The sequence below is a fragment of the Pteronotus mesoamericanus genome, unplaced genomic scaffold, assembly GCF_021234165.1.
Source record: "Pteronotus mesoamericanus isolate MK-2021 breed Mesoamerican mustached bat unplaced genomic scaffold, CSHL_Meso_final contig_123, whole genome shotgun sequence".
NCBI lineage: Eukaryota > Metazoa > Chordata > Mammalia > Chiroptera > Mormoopidae > Pteronotus > Pteronotus mesoamericanus.
The window spans coordinates 572,881-598,188 of NW_026555049.1; the positions used below are offsets into that span (position 1 = coordinate 572,881).

Genomic DNA, 25,308 nt, shown 5'->3' on the forward strand with positions numbered 1-25,308 from the left:
GCTGTTTTTACTTTCTGGATCTGCCTCTGATGATGTCAGATATTGTCCCTTTCTGACCTTAGGCGGTCTGTTCGAGACTTCCAGTAATATCCTGTTTGTGGCTGTCTCCTTCAGCTATTTTCTAGTCACTCAGCACTCAGAAGGTTACCTTAGACAGCTCAGGGAAGGGTGGAGTCCCTCCTGGGGGCGGTATTATTGGGTCCTCTGATGCTGCTGCCACTCGGGGTGGGGGGTTGTCCCTGCCTGAGCAAGATGGCTGCTGCCACATGGGCGATGAGGCAGCACCGAGATTCCGCCGGCCACTCTCCCAATTCTCTCTGCAAAGCCTCCTTCCCCAGTCTCTCCTCAGGCATCTCTAGCCCACTCTGTCCCCGCCTCTGCTGGAGACCAGGGTAAGTGGCTGCAAATAAAAATTTATGTGTTGGCCCTTTAAATGGTTCTCTGTGTCTCCAGCTGCCTGTCTCTGGCAGAGAACAAACCTTCCGCTTTTCACAGCTGGCTGTTTTCTGTGTACTTTTTGACCTCTGATGCTGTAGGCTAGAGATCCCTGCTTTTGGTTTAGAGCCTGCTCTTCTCAGGGGGATCTAACTGACTGTTTCATTATCCTTCTGGTGCTGCCACCTGTGGGCACCTCGCCCGCCTTCTTGAGTCTCTACTACACTCCTTACCAGTTAGATTGTGCTAAAGCCAGTTCTTCTGTCTCCAAGGTTACAAGGCTCCTCTCTCGCTCTTGTTCAGTTGTTTGTTCCCGGTGAGTTCTCTACAATTTAGTTGTAATTCCAGGTTGGTCCTGGGAGGAGGTCAGTGTGACTTCCACTCACTCCACCATCTTGATTCTTCTCCATATTTCTTTTTTCATATTTTGCATCAACTGATCATCCACTAGAATTAGAAGGAGTTAAAGAAGCTGAAATGTGAACCAATGGCAGCCAATCTGTGATACATGTTTAGCTTATAAAACATGGTTCCTTAGCACTAGTATAAATCAGAACCACTTGGACAAGTTATTAAAAATAGGTTTCTGGGTCCTACCAGCAGAGTCTGCAGGGGTCTGGGATGAGACTCAGGAACTCCCATCTCAATTAAGCCCTTCAGATGATTCTGAGGCAGGTGGGGTCATAGATTATATTTTGAGAATCATGGTGAGAGTTGCTGAGAAGAATCCTAGCACTCTCTGAACCCTGTATCCTTGGGTGAGGGATGAGGCTGCGGGAGCCTAAAGAAGTGAAGTGACTATCCTATGTCCATTCGTTCGTTCAGAGCATGAGCTAGAACTGAAAGTCAGCACTGGGCTTTTCCCACCACTTCATTTATAGGGGAGAAGACCAGTAAGAAGTGAGCTGCTTTGCAATAGGATGGAGCTAAATTAGATACAAGAAAGAACTTCCTGACAGAGGGAAGTATTGAGGAAGCCTATACTATCTCCTTTCCCAGAAGGCCTTAATTCAGGATAGACTCCTCAGATGCAGGCACTTAAGGTGCAATGTGGCAGCAAGAGAAAGGAAGGAAACATTTGCAGAACAAATTCTGGTGATTTTGCCTGAAAAATGACCAGAGACCCTTCTTTTAGTTCTGCTGTGGCACCTAATTTTAACCTCAACAGCAACATAAGTGGCCTGTGGTCCAGGAGCCCTGGGGTTCAGCCTCAGCTCTGACAAGGACGAGCTTTGTGACAATGGGCCACTTGCTCAAGTCCTTGGTCTCCATTTCCTCGATGTGCAACAAATGGATTGCTTTAGATTCTTTTAATGTCTGTGGTTCCATCATTTTTATCTCTTACTGTAACCACACCCCCCATAAAAATGTCTTACATAGCATAAGATTTCAGTGAAGTTTTACTGACTGAACAAACTAAGAAGTTGAATGAAAAGCTACTCAATGTTGCAAATCCAGGAAACCTACCCACAAGTTTGACCCTTTGAAACCTTTACTCTAGGGCATTTGAGTCTACCCGTGAACAGTCTGTAGTGATCCTTCCTGCTTTTTATACTTATTTAGTATTTAGAGGGGTTTAACCTCAAATGAACATTAGTGACCATTCATACCTTGGATTTGCTGTAACTACTTAGAGCCACGCCCGCTGCACAGAAGCCAGACTAGAGGAACATCTCCCCAGTAGTGCAGTGAGGCACGGCACCTCACGTGGCTGCCCCAGTGATGGGCTCTCTCTACCCCTTTCAGAAAGCAGACCTGGCCGTGGCAGGACTCACCATCACCGCTGAACGGGAGAAGGTGATTGATTTCTCGAAGCCATTCATGACTCTGGGAATTAGCATTCTTTACCGAGTTCATATGGTAAGCATTTATGTCAATATTATTTGCATGCAAACACTAAGTTATGTGGTACTAAAGAATGGCTTATGGAAATATTTAGATTCCAGCACTTAAATGCAAATGTGCAGGGCTATTGCTCTCCCTGTCAGCTCCAAGCACTGGCAAAATGGGGGAATGGAAAAGTCTCACTCATGGGTTTTTCCATAAAAATCGCTTCTGCCCCACTGAACGGGTATGGGTAAGAATAGCCGTTCAACCCCTGGCACATAGCGTGTCAGTGGGCGATTGGTCCTGTCGGTCACTCTGCTTCCTCGGAGGGGACAGGGCCCACAGCAGACAAGTGCCCCAGCATTCTCCCAGACCTCACTGACTCTTAATTCCACTCTGCTTGCTCTGAGCTTTGTGTCTGGTGAGGGAACAGAGACGCCTTCCACTCCTGATTATGTGTACAAGTGAATAAAGAGCAGATGATTTAATATCACTTATCTCTGGCGTGTATATTAAAAAAAAAAAAAAAAAGACATCCCTGGTTCGGTTGGCTGTGAAAGCCCACCAACCGGCCGCAGAGGAGGGACACGGCCTCACGGCCTACCGGCCGGTGGGGACAAGGCATGGAGGGGGCCCCGGCTGTGCCTCAGACGCAAAGTGGACGATAGTACGTTGCCAGCACTTAGTTTACTTTGCCCACTTTTTGCAGTGAGCCAGAAGAACCTTTTTCTCATCTTTTTATCCAGACTGGCTCTAAGTGCATAGCTATTATATGGATTTCCCAGGACTGAAGTCATTGCAGATGTCCGAGGTCATGTGGCATATTCCAGTATATAATCTGGAAGGGCAAGGCTGCCAGGTGGAGGCAACCTCCCAGTTCCAACTTTAGAAAAGGGCACTACCTACATTCGCAGCCCCAGCCTGAACCCACATAGCGGACAGCTGCTAGGACCTTAGAAAGTGTGGCCCATTTCTCCAGGAGGAAGTTCTCCTGTCACAGCCACTAGGTGGCTCAGAAGAGCACTGGACCCGTGGAGGCTTTTGTCCAATCGCTGCCCAGCATGGGAAAGAAAACCGTCATCTGGAAGAAGAAGACATCAAAACCCCATGCTTCCCAGGTGGAGACAGAAAAGGATGTGAGGATGTGGTCGTAGTCCATGGTCGACAACGTTGCTGATGTGTCTCTCTGGATCGAGGGGGACGTCCTCATTTCTCCTCTTTCCGCGACGACCATAGCTCCCATTCGCTGAACGCCTCGTCTCTGCCACTCTTTCAGGCACCGGTGATGTTGACTGTTGTTATGGGTTGAATTGGGTCCCCTCAAAAGATATGTTCAAGTTATAACCCCCAGGACCCGTGAGCATGATCTTATAGGGAAATAGGATCTTTGCAGATGTAATCAACCTAAAATGAGGTTATATTGGATTAGAGTGAGTCCTAATCCAATGACTGGTGGCTTTAAAAAAAAGGGGGGGGGGGAGAACTGGACACTGACACACAAGGGAGAAGATTGAATTGAAGACAGAGACTGGAGTGGTACATCGATGAGCCAAGAAACGCCAAGGATTGCCAGCAACCACCATAAGCGAGAAGACACAAGGAAGGATTCTCCCCTAAAGACTTCAGAGAGAGCATGGCCCTGCTGATACCTTGGGTCTGGCCTTCGAGACTCCAGAAATGCCTTACAGTACATTTCTGTTATTTTAAGCCACCAGTTTGTGATATGCACTTACAGCAGCCCTAGGAAACTACCATAACATAGTTGTTCTCATTTTAGATATGAGGAAACAAATGCAATCACTTTTAAAAATTTGAACAAGGCCGCTTACCAATAAGTGAAAGAGAAAAGTTAAAATCCAGGTATGGTGTGATTTGAGCCTATGTTCTCTGAATGACACCAGATCTCCACCTTTATTTGTGTGATTTTTGAAGAATTGTTCTGGGCACCCTTTTTCATTTGCCTCAGGACTGCTCTTTGAGGGAGAAAGAGCAAGGATTATAATTCCCATGGTAGAGATAAGGAAGCAAAGTCACACACGGAGCTAACACAAGGCTGGGCTCAGCATCCGGGCTGTGCAGCTCCCAGGACAGCGCTCTGGCCAGTTACGCCTGGCAGTGCTCCTGGGTGGTGTCCCAGCCAGCACTGCCACTTGAGCCCACCCCACCACCCTCCACCAGCTGAGCCCGGAGGGAGCACCCAAAAAGAAAGAGACACATAGCCTTTGTCAGCAGGCCATAAACTCAACTCTGGCCTTAATTTCTCAGTTAACACCAAGGAAACGAAAGTCCCACTGGTGACCTAGTGGACCACAAGTAACCCATGTGGGTGAAGGCACCTGCTACCATGTGTTTTTGCTTCTTGCGACCATCTGCTGCTGGGCTACGCTCACCACCCAGGACACCACTGTATCGATTCTGACCAGAACTAAACTTCAATTGACCAACCCTCTGGACAGCCTACATTTATTGACCAAATGTTTTCCACCACCCGCACGCCTATCACTATATTAGTTCTCTTACATTAATTCCTGGGGTGTGAAGCTGCGTCAGCATGGAGAGGCAATGGTGCCCAGATATTTCGTCAACCACTAACAGATGTTGCTGTGTATTTTGTAGATGTGATTAGCATTAATGATCAGTTGAATTTAAGTAAAGGAGATTACCTTCATAACATGAGTGGGCCTCATCCAATCAGTTGGAGCAAAAGCAGGCTTCCTGGAGGAGAAGCTAATTCTACTTCAAGGCTATCACATAGAAAACCTGCCTGAGTTTCTAGCCTGCTAACCTGCTGTACAGATTTTGCATCTACCAGCAAACATAATCACGTGAGCCAATTCCTTAAAATAAATCTCTTTACAAATGCACACACACACATGCACCCTACTGGTTCTTCCTTTCTGAAGAACCCTAATGCAGTTTCTCTGTCTGATCAGGCTTCTCCCCCTCTTCTAGCCTCCATTCTGAGGCGTCAGTGTGCCATGGAGCTGCTCAGGTCTGATTTACAATGCGACCAAGCTGAGTAAAAACTGAGTGCTGCCATGAGCAGCTTACATTAAGCAGAACTGACAGTTTATGCATTTATTCAACAAATGTTTATTGAGTGCATTTTTCTCTGTGTGAAGCAGTATGCTTAGAAAATACCCAAAAGCCAGCTACAGAGAGAATAATTCTGAACCAACTAGAGAATTCCTCTTTGCCTCTTTGGTTTCACCTCAAACTTGTCTGAGATGAAACCAAAGAGGCAAAGAGGAAGAGCTAATAGCAAAGGATAGCTTGGCTGAGTCCACCATAAGAGCCTAAATATAACGTCACAGAGAGAAGCTCTCTCTAATACACTAGTGTTAAGTTAATAACATTAAAAGTTGAATACTGTGTGTTTGTGAATTCTCTCTACCTAATAGTTATCTGTGAACAAAAATATACTTAATTTTATTTATAATTGTTATGGACCCAGAATTCCTATCTTAGTTCTGTGTCTATGAAGTCAGCTACGTCATTAGTGATTGTTACCGAAAAGTAATCAAATCTATGCAAAAAAGTAAAAACGATCAACACCCAAGTGTAAGTGACTAGTGAGGATTTTCAACAAAGCCCTCCAAAATAACAAGTGGTGGCAGGTATGTCTCTGAAGTCTAAAGATGACCAGAAATCATTTGTAAATTACCAGCAATCTGTGATTTTCTAGGCTTCTTCATGAACGTGGATCATCAAGAATTTATTATGGGATATTTTCATTTTTCCCAAATTTGGGTATAAACTCTGTTTCTGCTTATGCAGAAATCAGGACCAAAATCAGAATAGTATTTTCATCTTTTTATCACTTACTCCCTGCCAATCAGAGGCTGGATAGGGATTCTGGCTTTGGCATTTGTCACTGCTGATCCCTCTCACTTGCTAAAACTCTCTCCATTTAAATCATCATTCTCTTCTGCTGACTCTCTGTCTGGTTAATCTCACCTACTCCCAAATCTGTGAATCTAACCTTGGCAGCTCCTCTGAATTCCAGTAGCATATTTCTAACACATTACTAGACATGTCCATTTGAATGTCTTACAGGTGCCTCAAACACGGTGCCTCAACTGCATTCAGTATATTTCTCCTTCCTCCCCTCTGCCCCATCTCAGATAGTGGCATCTCTGTCCAGTTATCTGAGCTATCCCTCACTTTCTGACTCTGCATGTTCAGCTGGTCAGCTCCTTGCTAAATCATTCTCAAATATACAGGGGTAGGCAAAAGTAGGTTTACAATTTGTGTGGCAAAGACATGCAGGTTAAGATTATTACAGAAAATAATAAACCCTGCATTTCATGTACTCACAACTGAACACCTACTATTGTCCACCCCTGTACCGTCCCTACCGAGTCAACCTTGGTTCAGGCTCTCTTTATCTCTACCTGAACTGCTGCCATTCCAATGGCCTGTATCTTACCTGAGGACAGGGTGTTTATTTACATCACTGTGTCCCCATTAGAGGGCCATGGTCATACGCATGCACTTAGAAGCAATAGAGTGAAAATCATGGACTCTGGAGCTAGACTGCACGGGTTTGTTCCCAGATCTGACCCTAACTACATGTCACATGTTTCTCAGTTTCTGAATCTATAAAAATAGGTTGCCATACAAATTTAATGTGGATACATATGTAATGTATATATAGTGCCTGTCATATCTAATAAAGCTATTACATTTAATAAATGCCTGTTGATTACTCCCACCTGCAATCCATTCTCAATTCATACTGCAGCTTGAGAGTTGTTTTTAATTTATTTTTATTTATTTTTTTTTACAACTGTAATCATATTAACCTCTTACTTAAAGTCACTCACTGGCTGCCCGTCAAGTACAACCTTCCTAGCATGAAGAATGAAGACCGTCACTCCTGACCCCTTTCCAGTTCTTCCCTGGCAGGCGTCTTCACCCCTTAGTGCTGACAGATTTCCCATCATGTCAGTCCCTCCTGCCTCCTTATCAAGGTTCATGCTCATCTTCTTCCCTCTCAACCATCTAACAAACTCTTCCCTAGTTTTTAATACACAGCTCAAATGTCACTTGCTTTTCAATGTGACTCCACTACATGGAGTGATTTCTTCTTTCTCTGAGTTTCTGCCCTCTCCTTACCTCTATTATAGCATTTATACGTTGCATTATATCACTCTTTGTTTCTCTCTGTCTCTTTCTCTCTCTCCCTCTCTTTCAGTAAATCCTAGTAGGAGATACATTGGGGAAAAACGTACCGTCTTGTCAGACCATAAATTTTTATGCTACGATTTTTGCTATGGCAAATGTGGTCATTTTAACATGTGGTGTTTGATAACTCTGGAGGAAAGAAAGGAAGAAAGTGGGGCAGTGCCCTGCATTGCTGAGGGCAGTGGATACCACTTTCCTTTGTGGCTTGCGGTTGGGCAGCAGCGAGCCCTGTAAGCCTGGCTTCTGTCGGAATAAATGAGCTAAATAAATTTTTTCTGGACTTTACCCCATTAGTCTTGAGAACAAAAAGAGATGGGAGGCAAATATTCCAGGCAACTCACATACCTCCTCTGCTCAGACCTAGCCATGGCTGCCAGCTGAACTCACTGTCTCTCCCTGTCTGATACCTGCATGTGCCACACAACATAACACCCTCACAAGAAGGCTCCAGAATCATTAGCTAGAGCAGGCAAGCTTCCGGGCCGGCCAGAAAGAGCCCAGCCTTTAGAGTCTGGGGCGCCCCCTGGTATTCCAAGTATGCACGTCAAATGACAGGACACCTGAATTTCAAGGCTTTGTTGTCGTTGTTGTTGTTTCTTTGGCGTATAAGCTCATTTATTCTTATTGAAAGGTTCAGCATATTTAGTATAGCAACATGACCCCAAGACCACTTTGCATTCCAGGATTTTATAGTATTGGTGGATCATATAAGCTCTCAAATGGCTGTGTAAATTGAAAGGAAGAGAACATAGAAAACCACAAAACACATTTGTATTGGACATTGGAGTATATAATTTAGTTTTCTCTCCTTTTTCTGTAACGGCAATTTGCCTAATGATGTTTTGCTCAAACTAATAGTGGAGTAAGTTTGTCTTCCTCAAGCACACACTGGCCGCTGTAGCCAGGCACTGTCAGAGTGCACTGCAAACCAGCCTGGGAGTCAGCACTGGGCACATAGAGTCCCCAAATGGAAAACTGTGTTTAAAAAGTTCAGTGTTGACGTATTCAAAGAGGTTGGGTTTGTGTCCAGAATAGTTATATGCTGACTAACATTTGTTAGGTATCTTTACTTATAAAGCACTTTTGCATACAGTCTCTGGTTTAAAGCATGCAGTCCCCCAAGGCAGGGAGCATAATTCCCATTTTACATGGAAGGATCCTGAGCCTGGTGGTGGCTACTGGTACAGAGGAGACAAGAAAAGTAGTGAAATGGTGGAGGTCACACTGAACCCAGATTTTTGGTCTCCAGGTCTATATGCTCCCAACTTCCAATCTTTATGGTATAATAAGTGTATTTCTCTGTGTGAAGGCCATGTATTAGATGGCCTTTCAAGGTCTTTCCTAATCTAAGGATACTATATTCCATATAGGGTCTCATGTCAGTCAGAATGTCTAAGACTCCCTTTAAAATGTAAATTTACTATTGTTCCCCTATAGTGTCCTGCTCCATGTTTGATTAACAAATGGAAACGGTTCACATTCTCTTCTTTTTCTCTTCTTAGCTCTTGGCTAGAGTTATCAAGCTCAAGAAAAGTAAAAAAAAAAAAAATCAGTGATTAAAAAAAGAGAAAGAAATAAATGCCAACATTAAATTAATGCTGAGCATTTTTGCTTGGATGTATAATCCCTTTTCCAAGAAGATCTATTTCACTTCAGAAAGACCGTCTAGGAGAATGAAGAACAATGCTAAGCAAGCCAGTGAATCATTTCTAATACTGTGTAATATTCTATTATAAGAACACAGAAAATGAATAGAGTTCTATTCCTTAAAACTAAGTAACATGATAGCCCATATAATGGAAACATGACTTCCTGAATCATTTTAATATTGATTATCTATTGAGTGCTCCTCTCTCAAAAGGCTGAAGGTGTTTGATCAACATTACTTTAGTAATTCTCACATTTTCCCTTCACGTTGATTGTAGTGTTTAATTTTATAGAAAAAGAAAATGGCGCCCAGAGAAGGTGTTTGAGTGATTTGCCTAGGATCACTCAGCAAGGCAAGGCCAATTCTAGGGTGAGAACTTACGCCTACTCATACAAGATTTCCAACAAACTAAGTGAAACTAGATATGCTGCATCTGTGTTATGTACAAGCAACAAATCCATTTGGGTGCTTTATGGAAGAGGAATTCATTGGTTACTGTTCTCCCCTCAAGGAGTCAGAGGTGAGACGTGCATGCTAAACCAAAGTTCCATCAGGGCGTTCATTGCAGACACAGTGCGGGGGGCGCTTCATGCGTTAATGGCTGGGCCAAGAAGAAGTCATGTTCTTCTGCCTCTCCCAGAAGGAAGTAATGGAGACTATTGTTCTATCTGCTCATTCCAAGAGTTGAAGGAAATTTTTTTCTAAACTGCCCTTTAGTTCCAAAGACTGGCAGAAGCGCACGGAGGACACACCGAGCCTTTGCCATTGGTTCCACTGGGAGGGGAGGGAGTGCAGGGAAGGAGGAAACTGATATCACTCGTTTGCGTGTAGGGAAATGGTGACGAGGGTGCATGGCCCTTACACAAACGCAAGAGCACCCACCACACGTCTGACCCACTCTGTCTGTCTGAAAAGGCTGGAACTGTGCTGAGTTCCAAAGGTTGGAGTCCCTGGCTTCCAAGAACCATCTTCTGGAGGAGAGCCTGGTATTGCCCTGGGGAACTCTTATGCTTCACACTGAATATCTCAGAACCCACAGGAACTCCAGGAGTTATGGAAAGTGACTGTAACCAGATGGCATTATTCCCCAAGTGTCTTCAGCATGTAATCCTATAGGATAGAAAATAGTATTTCTTGTCCATCAGCACAAAAGGAAGTTCCCTTCTTCGTCACACACCACCTCCCTCCCTCCCGTTCATTCGTGATTGCCATTCGGCAGGCGGGAGCAGATACAGACATACCCCTCACCGCGTGTCACTCATTTCTCAAAACAACCCAGGAGGTTGGTTTTATTAGTTCTGCCATGTTACAAAAGGGAACGGAGGCCCAGGGAACTTAAGTGACTCGCCCAATGTCACACAGTTTTGTACGTGGTGAAGCCAGGAGTCAGTCCTAGGCAGCCTGGCTCCAGCGTCCGTGTTTAAATCCACTACCTGTCTTGCATTACCTCGCTCTCGGGTGTTTGATTCCAAACTCTGGGAAAACAGTCATGTTCTTACTGTAATGTCATTTCTTTCAGTATACACAGAATGAAGTGTCAGTGAGTTAACAGACTTTTATTAAGGGTAAGAAGAATTTTCTACATGCAAGGGTCATTTGACGCCTCTTCACAGTGCAAGGACAGCTCCACTGCTGGCATCTAACCACCTCACCGCGCTGGGTGTGGCCAGCTGGGGAGCGGCCCTCTGGGCCCTTCCACCAGTAGATGGCATCTGAAGCCCAGTACAAAGTCAAGGGACCCATTTCTAATTTGGGTGCCATCTAGTTTTCATCTCAGCTGCAGGGCTTGACCTGTCCTGGACACCTGAGGCATAGACTGTGTCGGACGAATTACCTGCCTTCAAAATGGCTGTATTCACCAGAGGGAACCGGCCCAGCCTGCTGTCAACAGAGAGATGTACAATCAACATAAAAGCTTATAGATACAAAGACCCCCAATAATTAATGTTGGTTATAAGTAACTAATGTTTAAGAGTGCTTTAAGGGGCTGAGATGGAGTAGGTTGGGATTCTGCTGGCATTGGAGAGAAGGCGTGGCATTAGTTAAGGACATTTTTTGGAGTAAGTTGCAAAGGTTAATAGAAGTTGCAGCACAGCTGCCATGTGAATGAAGGAGAGCATGGCGTCTGGCGGCACCGCTCAACAAGTGAGCACCAGAGAAAGGAAGCCGTCACCAATATTTCAGCAAGGCCCTTGACCTCCCTGGGTCAAGACCCTCCCCAGTGCTTCCATCTGTCAGCACGGAGGACTAGGTATTGAAATCCAAAGAACATGGTGAAGCACTTTGCATTCTTCAGTAGAAAGTTGTCACCATCATGTATCTTTTGGGTTAAGGAAAACTTATTATTTGGAAGAAATGCCTATGGCATATGGCATCCGGTTTGCTCCAAGCACAAGTAACTTAGATGTCTTGGGAAGGAAACAATCTAAAGAATCGCTATAAAAAAAAAAAAATGGCAGGCGTTCCAAGCCTGGCAAGCAACAAGCTCCTCTTTGGCACTGTACAAACTGCTGGGGCTGTGCCCAAGCCAAGCTGTATGAGCCTGGACCCAGACCTCAAACGACCGCCTGCGCTTTGCTCCCAGGCTGGCGTCTGTCTATCGCAAGTGGAGTCAGATGTTGTCTTGACAATGCGACTGATAGGTTTTTAGTGGAGCTGTGTTTATATCTTGATCTTTCTTATTTGCATGATGTTCTTTTTTATAACTTGAGTCTCTAGAAATCTTTCCCATGGCTGTGCATCATTCCTTATCACCCATAACCAAATATGGCAGCTTTAAATAGTGCTGTCATCTTCCTCAGTTCCACTCGTTGTGATATAATCAGGTTTAGATTTCTGACATTGTGCATGTGATGGGGTTTCAGATTCAGAAAACAACAATGAAAGATTTTTTTGTAGATATTTCTCAACTGAGAGACACAGTGTGAAATAATCATGACGGATAGGGCACATAGAATTCACATATTTTTGTCCAAGAAGTGGCCCAAACCAGCCCTTTCTGCCGTAGCAGGTGTGCAGGCGCGACCAGCTCCCTGGTCGCCTCTGGACTCCGAGCACAGGGTCCGCACAGCCTGTCTTCTGTGTCTGCTGCTGGCACACAGGGCGGCGCTGCAGGCACGTCAGCCCAGTGCAGAAATGAACCCAGTGCAAGCATGATATATCTTTGTTTTTATAACCAGGCACTTGTTCGCCAGTCTTTTGTTTCTTTTCAATTAACAGCTTATATTCAATGTTATTTTGTGTTAGTTCCAGGTGTGCGGCATAGTGATTAGACAACCATTTACTTTGCAAAGTCGCCCCCCAATACTTCAGGCACTCACCTGGCACCAGGCACAGTCATCACAACATCATTGCCTATGTTCCCTGTGCTGTGCTCTGCACCCCTGTGACTGATTGGTAACTGCCGATCTGTAGTTCTCAATCCCCTCACCTTTTTCATGCAACCCTCTCCCCAACGGCAACCATTGATCTGTCCTGTGTATCTATGAGTCTCTTTTTTGTTTGTTTGTTTGTTTGTTTGTTTGTTTTGTTCTTTAGATTCTGCATAGTAAAATCATATGGTATTTGTCTTTCTCAGTCTGACTGAAAAAATGCCGTAATCTTAATATTGACAGTAGGTTGTGCCATGACTGAAATTGAACTTGAAAGTTTACTTCTTCATAGAACCCCTGAGGTTAATACTGATTTTCTGTCCTATCTATGAACTTCCTAGGTTTCTGGAATCATAAGGGAACCCTCAGTGCAGTGGTTTCATAGCAAACGAGAGCCTCAGGCCTTGCCCAAGGTCCAGGTGGGGGTGGGAACAAAGAAGAGCAGGCCCTGCCTAGTCTGAGCGACACCACTCAGCTCCAGCCAGTGAGAATATAAACCAAGGGCCAGACCACCCATTAAAAACAAAAAAAGGCAGAAGTCTGGATTTTAAAATGAAATCTGCCAATCATCCCATATCAGCAACTAATCAAAATGAATAACCACCACAGGGTAAACCAACAAGTGGCCTGCGGGTGGCGGGTGGCCTGCGGGTGGCAGGCGAGCCGGAGCGGGGTGCGGACCTGCCCGGGGCGCAGCTGAAGACCGGCTGGGCACTGGGTCCCAGCCTTCGCACTCCGTTCTGCTCCCCTGCACTCCCTGGGCCTGGCTCCATCCCATGACTCCCACGACTGGGCTGGTGGCCAACCAGGGTTTCCCACAGCATTATGGTCCCAGCTGAGGGCTCTGGGTCAGAAGACATGCGTTTGAGCCCCAGCCTCTCACTTCCTGGCTGGGTAGTCTGGATGCATCTCTTGACTGCTCTGGGCTTTGCCTTGTTCACGAGAAGATGAAACTGCTGACCTGTGCCTCACAGCACCAGCGTGAGGTTTGTTTCAGAAGATCTCACTGTGTGTGAGGTCACCCTGCCAAGGAAGACCAAGGATGCCTGTTGTATTAGCGTCCTTCTGAGAAAGGTGCGCGTGTCCAGGAGGGCTGCTTGTCCTGCCCCAGCACCGCAGACATCGCACCGCAGAGCGACGTTCGGGCCCATCTCCGCTGCCCCCGGGGACAAGCGGCGGAACTCGAGGGCTGTTCTGCGTGACCAAGGCCACCCTCCCCTGGGGAGCGACATGGCCTGGGCTGCTCTTTTGTTTCATCTGCTGAGATCAGGAGCGGGTAGTCATTTCAAAGCAGCCCCCTCTACACCTGCATCCCCAATGTCACTTAAACCAATCAGCCAGGACCCAAGGCAATGCAATTTGGGGCCAGACCAACACCCACGAGGCCCTCTGTTCTCCCCTGCCTGGCCCAGGAGCCATTCTGACTGAATGTGTGCAGTGAACCTTGTTTTTGTCTCCGTTTCCAGGGACGCAAACCCGGCTACTTCTCCTTCCTGGACCCGTTTTCTCCAGGCGTCTGGCTCTTCATGCTTCTGGCCTACCTGGCTGTCAGTTGCATCCTCTTCCTAGTGGCTCGGTACACTCTTCTCCTGTCCCCTTCCTCGCACTGCCATCTTGTGTCCACCTCCGGGAACTACCTGGGCGGGGTGGGGAGCTGGAGAAGACCTTGGCACGAGCTAGAGGGATGGGAGGGGAGTCAGAACCTGAGCTGCTCTCCGCCCCGCTGTCGACCTGGTGCAACCCTCCCACCCACCCGTGTACGCACACATTCCGGAACGTGCGCGATGCCGACAGGTCAGCTCGTCCAGATTGGCTTTGCACCCGCCTCTTCCCCCTCCCGCTCTCCAGCCTGTAGCCCCTGCGCTAGGAGCCTTGGGAGGAAGCGGTGGGGGCAGAGGGAGGGCAAGAAGATTCCTCTGATTAAACGGATGCGTTTCACTGCTCTGGCGTCAGCCTTCACTAGGGTCTGCCACAAAGTTCTGAATGGTAACAAACAGGAACGGGGCGCCGGGGGCCTAGGTGGCAAGGCCTCCTCTGCGGGGCCTGGCCCTTCCCCAGCCCGGATCTGCCTGTAAAAACTCAGGTGCGTTGTTGAACGGGGCCCTGAGGGTGGCAGGAGGCAGAAAGGCAGGATGGAGGGAGGCATTTGCAAATGGCGTTGAACTGAGACAAATGGTCCAGATCAGGGGTGGGAAGGCTGAGCCCTCCCCTCTCCCCAGAAACCCAAGGCTTCCCCGGGCCTGTGGGGGAGCCGAGGAGCCTCCCATGGCTGAGGCCTCCGTCGGCTGCGCGCAGAGAGGGCTGCTTTTCTCTGAGGCCGAGGGCATTGCAGCGGCCTGGCTTCAGAGAGCGAACAAGCGCTAGCGGCTCGCCAGTCACTCCCTCAGAATCTCGGCTCTCTGTTCAGAGCCCACCCCACCGTCCTGGAGGACCAGCCAGGGCCGTCCCACAGGGCAGAGGACCGTCAGAATGAATGTCCCCAGGCCTGGCGGTGGCCCTGCTCCAGCTGTGTCCTCAGCAGCCCCCTTGGCCTGGGGCCACACTGGCAGGGCCCCAGGATCTAAAGTGTGTGTCCCACCCCTCGGGGTGGGGCGCAGTTTCCCTGCGGGTGCGTCTCTTTGGTGGCCCCGCGGGAGTGTGTGCTTTCTCCAGTTAGAAGACAGGGCCCAAGGAACCACAGGGTGCCTGGGCCCCTCACTCTGGGGCAGCTCCCAGCCCGCCCAGGGGGTACTGTGCCACCCAGTCTCTGCCCCTTTCAGTGGAGACCAAGCCAAGTACAGGAAGTCCTCGGGCCGACTGAGAAGTACCTGACTTACAGCCTGGTGGTCCCAAAGGCCGCAGTGTGTGCGGTCCCGCTGCCCCCCCGCGTGTAGTCATTGCCGCTCTCGAGCACCTGTTGTCAGTGGCAACGAGTGAGTCAAGGGGGAGCCGGCACATGGTCTGAGCCTTCCCCTCCTTTTTTGAAAATGCCCGCTCCTGCTTCCAGAAAGCTGCCCACCTGAAGCAAGGTGTGCTGCTCCTCAGTTCACTCTTGCCCCCTCCCAGGGAGCCCCTCCCTGCTTCTCGCTGCCCACAGCTTTCGCGTGACCTTGGGGTCCTGGAAATGGTCTTCCAGCTTGGCTACGGGGGCACACACACCCACACTCACCTGCTTCCCCGTGCCTGCGAGAGCCTGAAACTTCTCAGCGAGCCCTGGGGGTGGAACAGCCCCTCTTCCCTGACCTCTACACGCGCGCGCGCACACACACACACACACACACACACACACACAGAGCATCCGAGCCCAGGCCGACCTGGCCGCAGGCACTGCTCCGCACTCTGGGCTCCCCAAGCTCCTGGGAGGGCCGAGCCTCACAGCAGGGACAGGAGCGTGGGCAGTCAGAGCCCTGGGACCTCCGCCGCCACCACTCGGACGCGCCCCACTTCTGTCTCCTGTATTTCCCTTCTGGGTGAGATTTTAGAAGGAAAAACATTTGAAAGCCACTGATCTAAGGCAGCCATTCCCAAGCCCGCTGACACCTGAGCCACTCAGGGAGCTTTTAAAAATTTGAATATCCAGGTCTAATCTCAGAATCTCTAGGGCTGGGGCCTGGGAATTTGTATGTTTGAAGCTCACTCCCAATGACCCGTGGGTGTGGGATCCAGCAGGTGGGTGTGAGCCGGCTCCATAGGCGGCAGGGGAGGGAGCACACGGCGGTCAACGGCGGCCGACGGGCCTTGGCGGCAGCACCCCGGGCAGCAGTGGGAAGGTGGGCCCGCGCCTGTGAAACACCAAGGTTAGGCCGAATGACAGGCTGGGAAGGGCAGTGAGGGTGACCCCCTGTGAAAGGCAGCACCCCCTTCGGGGCACACCCCCGTAGGCACCTCTCGCATCAAAGCCTGAGGGCTTTTTCCCACCACCCCACCCTCCACCCCGGAAGGCTGTGCATAGGAGACAGGCTGGGGCTGTTAGCAGAAGGACCGTGCCTGCAGGCGGGAAGAAAGGGTGTTGCGGGATCAGGGTATCACTCAGCAGGGGCTTAGGAGGGACGGTGCGGTGGAGTGCACCCCGTTCTACAGGAGGCAGGGGCCCCAAGCCCCCCTTCCATCCTGTTTGCCCGTTATATTCACCTGGGCTGCCCTACCTGGGGGCAAGATCTAGTCACTGGCCTTTTTGTAAGTTCCCAGGTGAGTCTGAAACACAGACAGGGTTGAGAGCCATGGCCCGAGGGACCTCTGAGGCCAGGGTTTCTCCAAATGGGCCCTTGGGTCAGAGGTATCAATATCATCCACGAGCCTGCAGACTCGCCGGCCTCCGCGGACTTACCGCGTCGCGAGCTTTGGGGGCGGGGCCCGGTGGCCTGTGTTTCCACAGGCCTGGGTGATTCGGCCGCTCGCTGAAGCTGAGAAGCGTGCTCCAGGCGGGCGGTCTGCAAACGGTGGCTCTGTGGGGCCCGAGGGTCCCTCGTGGGGACAGCGGGGACCTGGGCTGTCAGACTGTCCTACTGCCAGCCCCCCGTCAAGGGGCTCCATTTCTTCTGTTTTGGACGTCACAACTTATTTTGAGAAAGTGAAAATGTTTCTATGGTTAAAGGACCAGTTTGAAAATGGCCTGTAGAGTCCAACCTCCTCATTTTTCAGTCGGGAAAACCCTAGTCCAGCGAAAGGAAGTGGCTGGCACAAGGCCACAGGCCTGTGGCAGAGTTCAGACACGAAGCCAGGGAGAACCCCCACCCCCCCAACTCTCCCCAGCAGACTTGGCTTTGCACCTGCCCTCCATGGCACGGGTGGATGTTCTTTCTCTCCCGCAGGTTGACCCCTTACGAGTGGTACAGCCCCCACTCGTGTGCCCGGAGCCAGTGCAACCTCCTGGTGAACCAGTACTCCCTTGGCAACAGCCTCTGGTTTCCAGTCGGGGGCTTCATGCAACAGGGCTCCACCATCGCCCCTCGAGCCTTATCTACTCGCTGTGTCAGCGGCGTCTGGTAAGATCCGGGGCAGAGAAGGGGCAGGGCCCAATGGGCAGGGACACACTGGGTGTCCCCAGAAAAGCCCTGCTCTGGTTGCACACCCCAGCTTCCAGCCAGCAGGAGCCCCAGCTCCCTGTTAGAGATGCTGCAGGCTCTGCCTTGCAAAACAGACTGGCTTGGAGCTACCTTGGGGGCAGTGGGTCTGCGCTGTGTGCCATCTTGTCCCCTCCCCCTTTCTTTGCCTTGGAGGTCTGGATGCAGAGGGGAGCCAAGGCAGGAAAGGAGATGGAGTGAGGAAATAGACTTAAAGGCCCACGGCAAAGCACTTAAAGCAATTATAACGTTCACACCCGGAAATGACCTGAGTCTGAGTGGCTGGGCCCACAACAGCATGTGCAAATGTGAGCCTGGGCCGGGCGTGTCTGCAGGAGGAGCCCAAGCCCAGCGGCTGTATCACGCCCTCCACCAGCTTTCTTTTCCTCTGCACCTGGCCCCTGGGGCTGCCAGGCCCGTGCACCTCAGCAGGGTGGGAAAATACAAATTCTTAGTCCCTCAGAGTGAGACAGGACCTTGGAGAGAGGGCCGACAGCGCGCAGTCCATCCCCCAGTCGACGTGGGCCGGCAGCCGGCCTCTCCCTGCATTCAGCGACAATCTCCTTTCTCCTGGCTTATCCAGGGCAAAAAGAACATGGCCAAGTGACTCAGTGTGTGGTACAGCTCTTTGAAATCTTGAAAGTGCTGTATAAGTGTGTGGACTAAATAATTGCTATGAGACCATTGCAGGAGGAAATGAAATACATATTTCTAAATATATGTAGAAAGGCACGTTTGTGGAGCACAAGTTTCTCATTCTCCCTTCGACCTGGCTGTCCCAGATGACAGGGTTTACGACCGTGGCTCTCTCTTCCTTTCCAGCCTGGGTGAGACTAAGGAAAAGGGAAAGCGGTGTGCCCGCTATCGGGCGCCGTGCTGGGGCCGTGGGGCCCGGACAGTTATCAGAGGGGCTGCCGTGGAGGTGAGAATGCAGCTGGGACAGTGTCCCCTTCCCAGCTGGGGTTTTTGTTTTCCCTGACCAATGATAAATACACTAGGATTTAAAGCATTTGGACAAGGTGTTCGCCCATCACTTCCAGTAGCCAGAAATCACATGCATCAACATAGAGACCCGGGTTTCACATTGCCCGGAAGAAGGAATGATCTCGGCAGGGGGAGTCCCAGAGCGCCCTAAAAATTCAGGCAGTCGGGGCAGGAGCGAAGGAGACAAGCAGAAGTCAGCCGCAGATTTTGATCCCTTTGTCTCCGCGGCTTTTCCCTGCGGAGGGCGCTTGCTCTCGTGCGCACACAGGGCCCCGCTGGCTGCACCCCCCACCTGTCAGCTGCGCCCCACGCTGCCCTGTGGTGCTTTAGAGAGCAGCCCCCGGGGGCTGGGCTCCCGTTCGGAGCACAAGGCGGGCTGCCCCAGCCCCAGCCCCAGCCCCAGCCCGGAGTAGTTCGTCCTCTGTCTTGGAGTCCTAGGTTATTAAATCAGGGCCTGGGTTTGATCAGCTCCCTGGGGGAGTGGGAGGTCAGAAGACAGGGCTATCGAGCCTCCCTTAGCTCCCCCCGCCCCCCAGCAAGTGATAGAAAATGCCACTTCGCTGACAGGAGTGCCAGCTTTACAATGGACAATGCCCCTTTCAGACAAGACCAAGTTTCCGCTGGCCGCTCTGGAGAGCGCGGCCTGACTGGCCCTCTCAGCGGAGGCCGTGGGCTCGCCCTGAGCGGCTCACACCTCTGACCCCTGCGCGTGCCCAGAGGCGTGCACTCCCCCTGCTTCCCGGCTGCAGAGGCGTAGCCCCGCGAGGGGGACGCTCACACCCGGAGCCCCGTGACCCACAGCACTAGCCAATGTTACTGAGCAGCTTCAGAATGGTCGCCTTCACCTGGGGACCCCCTGCCGCCCCCCAGCCTCCTCTGGGGCAGGGTCATGAGAAACAACACCCAAAAGAGTGCAAGAGCTCAGACAGGCAGGGAGAGCAGATTTTGAGTAGAGAGGGAGACCTGGCACTCAAAGATCATAAACAGGGGAGGCGGCCAAAGGATTTTCATCCCATGTTCGATGTGAGGGTCTATCTCTACATTTATGTCTCATTCCTCTAGTAGCTTACAGATCATATTTGATCCCAAAAACCTAAAGAGCAGGCACGTTCATCCCCGTTTATGAGATGTGCAGACAAGTGGCACGTCTCCCCCCGACACATAGGAGTGCACGCCCCAGTTGTTGGGTGCCCCTGCCTGCTTCTGGGAGGCAGCCCGCAGGAGGCCTGGACAGCATGCCAAGGGGACAGCAGGGCTTCCTCCTCTTGTAAATCCACATGGAGGCTGCCAGCTACTGAATCCAGGGGCTGACCGAGCGCCTTAGTTGGCGATGTCTTCATAATGGGTAAAGCCTCATTAATTTGAACTCCACTACTTCAGACTCTGTGATCATCCAAGCTCGGCTGAGCTTACATATATCTTTGAACCCCCACAAACAAATGGATTAGGTACAGATGCATACTGCTTGTCTAAACTACTTAAGTGAACAAATCAGTTTTAAGGGCTTTAGTATGTATGTTGCCTGAATTGCAAAATTACTTTAATTTTAAATAAGTTTGATGTACCCAATAAAACAGCATTCTATTTTAAAATAACATGAGCACTTTAAGAGTGTTTTCTAATTCCAACTTCTGAACAGTTCAAGGATGCCTTTCAAGTCTTAAGGAATTTCTGCTGTTACAATTTACAGAACCGGTTTTAAAACGTGAATTTATCAATGTGTTACTTGGCAAGTTACTTTGCTCCTCTGAGCCTCAGCTTCCTCACCTATAAAAGTGGGATAAGAGTTGTCCCCCTGGGTGGTCAGGAATATGTGAGATGGCGTCTGGGCTCAGGGCAGGAGCTCAGGACGTGGCGATGCTCATTGGAAGGCCAGCTGGGTCACGAAGGCACAGCCCCAGCTCTGGACAGAGCCCCCAGAGCTTCCACCCTTAGCTCTTTCCCTGGCTCATTTTCCAGAGCCTCCCAGACTGTCTCAGGTGCATGGACACAGCCCCCTTGGATCACAACCCCCAAACACCTCCTTTAGGAAATAAGAAAAAAAAGTCCTAGGCAGCCCTCCAAAACACTGTTTGCTGGCAGTGTGTCGCTTCTCTTCCCCTCTACGCTGAGAGCTGCTTTTGAAGGGGACGCCTGGTCTCCCCCACGTTGCAGCAGGACCAGGGGTGGGGACAGGGCCCCCGGGAGCGCCCCGGGACATGAGGACTCCCTGGTCTTCTCCTGCGCAGGTGGGCATTCACGCTGATCATCATCTCCTCCTACACGGCCAACCTGGCCGCATTCCTGACTGTGCAGCGCATGGATGTGCCCATCGAGTCGGCGGACGACCTGGCTGACCAGACGGCCATCGAGTACGGCACGATCCACGGAGGCTCCAGCATGGCCTTCTTCCAAGTAAACCCATTTGCTTGCTCACCACCATCAGGAACTGGGCGGAACAGAGTTGAGATCCGCCCGCGGGAGATACAAACATCTCTCCTCATCCCATGATCTCTTTTGAACATGTAGTTTGGAGATTGATATGAGTTTCGTTTTTCTCCTGCTCCACAAAATACCCCTGGAATGAGGTCCCAAAAGCACTTTGGGTTAATGTCAGCCTGTCCAAAAGTTGTACATGAGCACGTAGTGGTGGGTGATGTGATTTTAGGTACAATTTGGCAGAACTATTTTTTAATGACAATAGTTTCATATTTATTTTAGTGAGTACTTGAAAAAAATATGTGCAGTGAGTTCAATCTGTACTTTTATTTATATGGTTGTATAGGATGAGGTTAATATATATATTTAAATTTTTTTCTAAATTAGTTAAATTTTCTAGGTAGACAAAGCCAGCTTAGAATAATAAGCAAACAACTAAAATTAAGGAACACTAGACTACAATGAACTGGTGTTGCTGATCGCAGACTACATAGGTCTCCGACCAGGACCCTACTGGCTTCTCTGAGGTGCTTGCGCGGCTCAGGAGAAGGCCCCGCCACCCTGGTGTGCTACCTCCCAGGTGCCGTGGCCGATCGCCGCAGCTGGCCGAGCTGGACCGGACAGAGGAGTAGCTGGCACCTGCTTCAGGGCCTCTAGGGAAGCAGATTTCCCTCGCAGTTAATAGGTGTCTAATCAACCAAGTTCATTTCCACATGAAGCAAGTTCAAGGCCTTCATTTTTCTGTTTTCCATGCCAGTCTCAGCACCTGATGACACGAGGCGGAGTGAAGGCATCACGCAAACTCAGGGTGTGGCTAGGCCCCCCTACGGCTCCCAGTCGCGTTGTTGTTTGTGATTAGTTGTCTGACCACGAGTTTAGCGTTGGTGGGCAAGGGCGGGCACAGCTCCAGAAGACAGCGTTTCCTTAGAAGCCCTGAGCGAACCAGAGTTGGCTGCCCCCAGCCTGAAAGACAATGAAGGACACAACCAGAACTTCCATTCTCACGGCTGCCAGAAGGCGGGATCTGGCCATGGACGCCCTCTCCAGGGCAGAGGGGCTGACTCGGTCAGCAGCCCGCTGGCAGCGGGCCAGGGCCCTAGGCCCTCTCCTCTTTGTGACCTTCTGTGAGAGGTCAAGGGCGCGATTCCCTCCTCCTGCCAGCGTGTAATATCAGTTGAGAGAGGATGGAAAAGAAAAAGGTTGTTGAATATAAAGAAGTGACTGAGTAGCAGAAGGGCCAGAATTTTAAGGTTCATTTTGATTCCCTCCGTTTCTAAACTAGCATTTCCTTTTTCTTTTCTGAATCCTGCTTTCCTGTGTTCTTTTCCCAGAACTCCCGCTATCAGACCTACCAGCGCATGTGGAATTACATGTATTCCAAGCAGCCAAGTGTGTTCGTGAAGAGCACGGAGGAGGGAATCGCCAGGGTGTTGAATTCCAACTACGCGTTCCTCCTGGAGTCCACCATGAACGAGTACTACCGGCAGCGGAACTGCAACCTCACTCAGATTGGGGGCCTGCTGGACACCAAGGGCTACGGGATTGGCATGCCAGTCGGTACGCAGCGGGCAGCGGCCTCCTTGGGTAGCTTCGTCCAGGCAGAGTCAGAGTAGCTAGAGCCGCTGAGTGCAGCACTGAATTCCACGGGCCCTGTTTCTAGGGACCAGTGCGACAGTGGCACTAGGTGGGCACTGCCAAGGTTCCCTAAAAAGAGCAAACCCACGTACTTCCACTGATCGGTGACGGGTTCCCAACCCTTGATTACTGAGGGCTAATTGATGAGTGATTGATTCATGAATTACTGAGGGCATGTTGCTGCCCTTGGTGGGTCCTTCGGGCCTTTTGTTCTCCCTCTCCCGCTTCCTGCCTTTTAGCCATTTCTTTCTCTGTTGATAACACCCCTACTAGCCATGGGGAGGAGAAGGGAACGGTGGTAAAACTCAAATGAATTAATTTTTCTGGTGAGAGTTTTACTACCAAGAAGACTGACATGACTGGATGGGGTGGCTTTCAGGCCACCTGTGGCTCTCACTGACGCGCCAGCTCCAAGTTGGCAGGTGCCGGGATAGCGGGGAGCCCTGGCAGTCAGTGCTGACGGTGGACCATCTGGTTTTTCTAAGGGGATAGAAATGTTTTGCTTCCGTAACGTTGTCCCAGCTCTGCTACCTAAAGGATATTTGTGCTAGGGGCCTTCCTCTGCTGACAGTGCCTCTACCAGAATGAGGGGAACCCCTTTAGCCACTTGTCGTGATTGTGGAAGGGATCCAAATTGTTCCCCAGGTGATGTGGGCCTGGACCTTTCCCCACACACCAAGAGCCACACTGCAGAGAGCTGACGCCGTCCACGCTGTCCTTAGATCAGGGCCGGGCGGAAGCAGGGATTCAGGCAACCAGCATAGGGTTACAGTGAGGTCAGGTGAGAAATTGACATAGAGCATGTACACCTCACACACCCCTTCTTCTGACCTTCACCACACTCAGAACTCTGTACAGTATGGGCTTCACATCAATCTGTCCAGTATGAAGGGCATGCGTTCGAAGCCCGGAGGACCTGGGAATGCACCTTGGTTGCTGGCTGTGGGACCTTATTGAGGTTATTTAACTTCTCTGAGTCTCAGTTATTCCCTTTGTCAAATTAGGTGTCTAGTACCTACCATATAGTATTATTGTGAGGGTGAAATCTAATAATCTACTCAGGCGCCTTCCCAGTGTCTGGCGGCAATTTGGGGGAACATCGGTGCCCTCCCCATGTTCCCATAGTTCCTGACGTTATTTGGTAAAAGCAAACAACTTCTTAAAAGCTGATCAGAAACCAAGCCGATGAGCAGAGGTAATACCATGACTCACTTGACCTCTGTGAGCTCTGACGCCAGCAGCCCCGTGAGCTGGAGGCTTCGCTCAGGGCACTCACAGGCCTGCACGCCCTCCACTTCCTGCCGTGTGTTGTTAGTGCCCATTAATATCACAGATTACAGACCCCTTGGAGAAATGCATTGCCTGGCTCTTTGTTTCAAGGTCATGGAGTGATCTACAAAATGAACTTAAGGTGCACCTTGATAATACTCCAGCAACAAACAAATTTAACGTAAATGTTAAAGGCTTCAAAAGTCTTCACAGAACAAACTGATTAAGAACTAACATAAAGCAGACTGAGTCTAGAAATGTCCATCAATAACCAGGGAAACGGAGAGAAATGCGTTTTTTTGGTATCTAACATGATGCTATTTTCACAGTAAGACATTATTTAATCTTCCCACTTGAAAAGTAGATGTGGCTCTTCCCATTCTGGAGGGTGGAACTGAGATTCAGAGCTGTGAGTCACTTGTCCAAGGTCCCAGAGCAAGTAGAGATGTAAAGCTTAAGCCTCAGAACCCTGTCTCCAAATTTAGTGCTTCACTTACCAGACCGTGTTGCCAATGGGTCCTACCAGCAGGAAAGGAGCGGACAGGCAGGCAAGGGGAGTTGCGGGCGGGCCTGGCTTCTCCGATCAGGCTGGGAAGAGCAGTGCACCGTCCACTGATACGACAGAATTTAGTTCCAGCCGAGGTTCTGTTCGGGAAAGACGAGCATGTGTGTCGTTCTTAAGCTGGAGGTAAGGGCATAACTATAGAATAACCAATGTGGTCAGACCCAGGAAAATTAGGAGAAACAGAACAAAGAGTGCAATGGAAAATTAGCCAGGTGATTGTGGAATAATCCTTTCATGGGACTGCTGGTGTGTTCTTGAGGTTTGGCTGAAAATGCCTAGAAAGAGGGTTGAAATGCCTTGCTGGCCTGGACAGTTGTCGCCAAACCTGGAGAGTTCATTAGCCTGCCACCTAACACCTTCTGCTAGTTCAAGTACCTATTCCCTGCAGGTGTGTATTAAGCATCTACTGTTCACAAGGCAGCGCTGATGGGCACCCAGGCCAGTCATGTAGACGCACTTGGTGCTGCGGGCCTGGGGTTTGCATGCCCAGTGAAGTTTTATCTGCAGCAGAGGAGGTTCTACTTGCAGAGTCCTGGGCTGTCAGAGCCCAAAGAGGTCTGGAAGCTGCGCTAGTTCCTTGCCTGTCCAAATGCTGCCCGTGGCCCAGCAGCGGGAGGCACCTTGGAGATTAGTAGAAGTGCAGACACACTGAATCAGAGAGAGGTCAGCAAGGTCTCCAGGTGATTCCTATGTCCATCAGAGTTGGCAAGCACTAAGGTACTTGCTCCAACCTTTTGCCTGAATTTTTCAACATAGCCTTTCCCCGGGCATATCTGTCCGCATCAGGCCTTTGCAGAGCTTGGGTAAGAAAATGGGTGGCTTCGTTGGTCTCCAGTCCCTTGGCAGTTTTTCTAATGATATCAGGCCTCAGACTGTGCTGGGGCATCAAGCTTTCCACTGTTTCATTCAAACCTATTTTTGTGATTA

The 25,308-nt window shown here is 49.9% G+C and overlaps 1 protein-coding gene across 1 annotated transcript in view; it reads left to right on the forward strand.

The window, feature by feature from the left end:
* Positions 1–25,308, forward strand: part of GRIK4 (glutamate ionotropic receptor kainate type subunit 4) — a 295,451-nt gene that overhangs the window by 251,585 nt on the left and 18,558 nt on the right. The window contains exons 12-16 of the mRNA XM_054587574.1: positions 2,182–2,295; positions 13,935–14,044; positions 17,259–17,432; positions 20,723–20,888; positions 22,244–22,469. Coding sequence (XP_054443549.1) covers positions 2,182–2,295; positions 13,935–14,044; positions 17,259–17,432; positions 20,723–20,888; positions 22,244–22,469 — 790 coding nt within the window. The remainder of the gene's footprint in view (positions 1–2,181; positions 2,296–13,934; positions 14,045–17,258; positions 17,433–20,722; positions 20,889–22,243; positions 22,470–25,308) is intronic.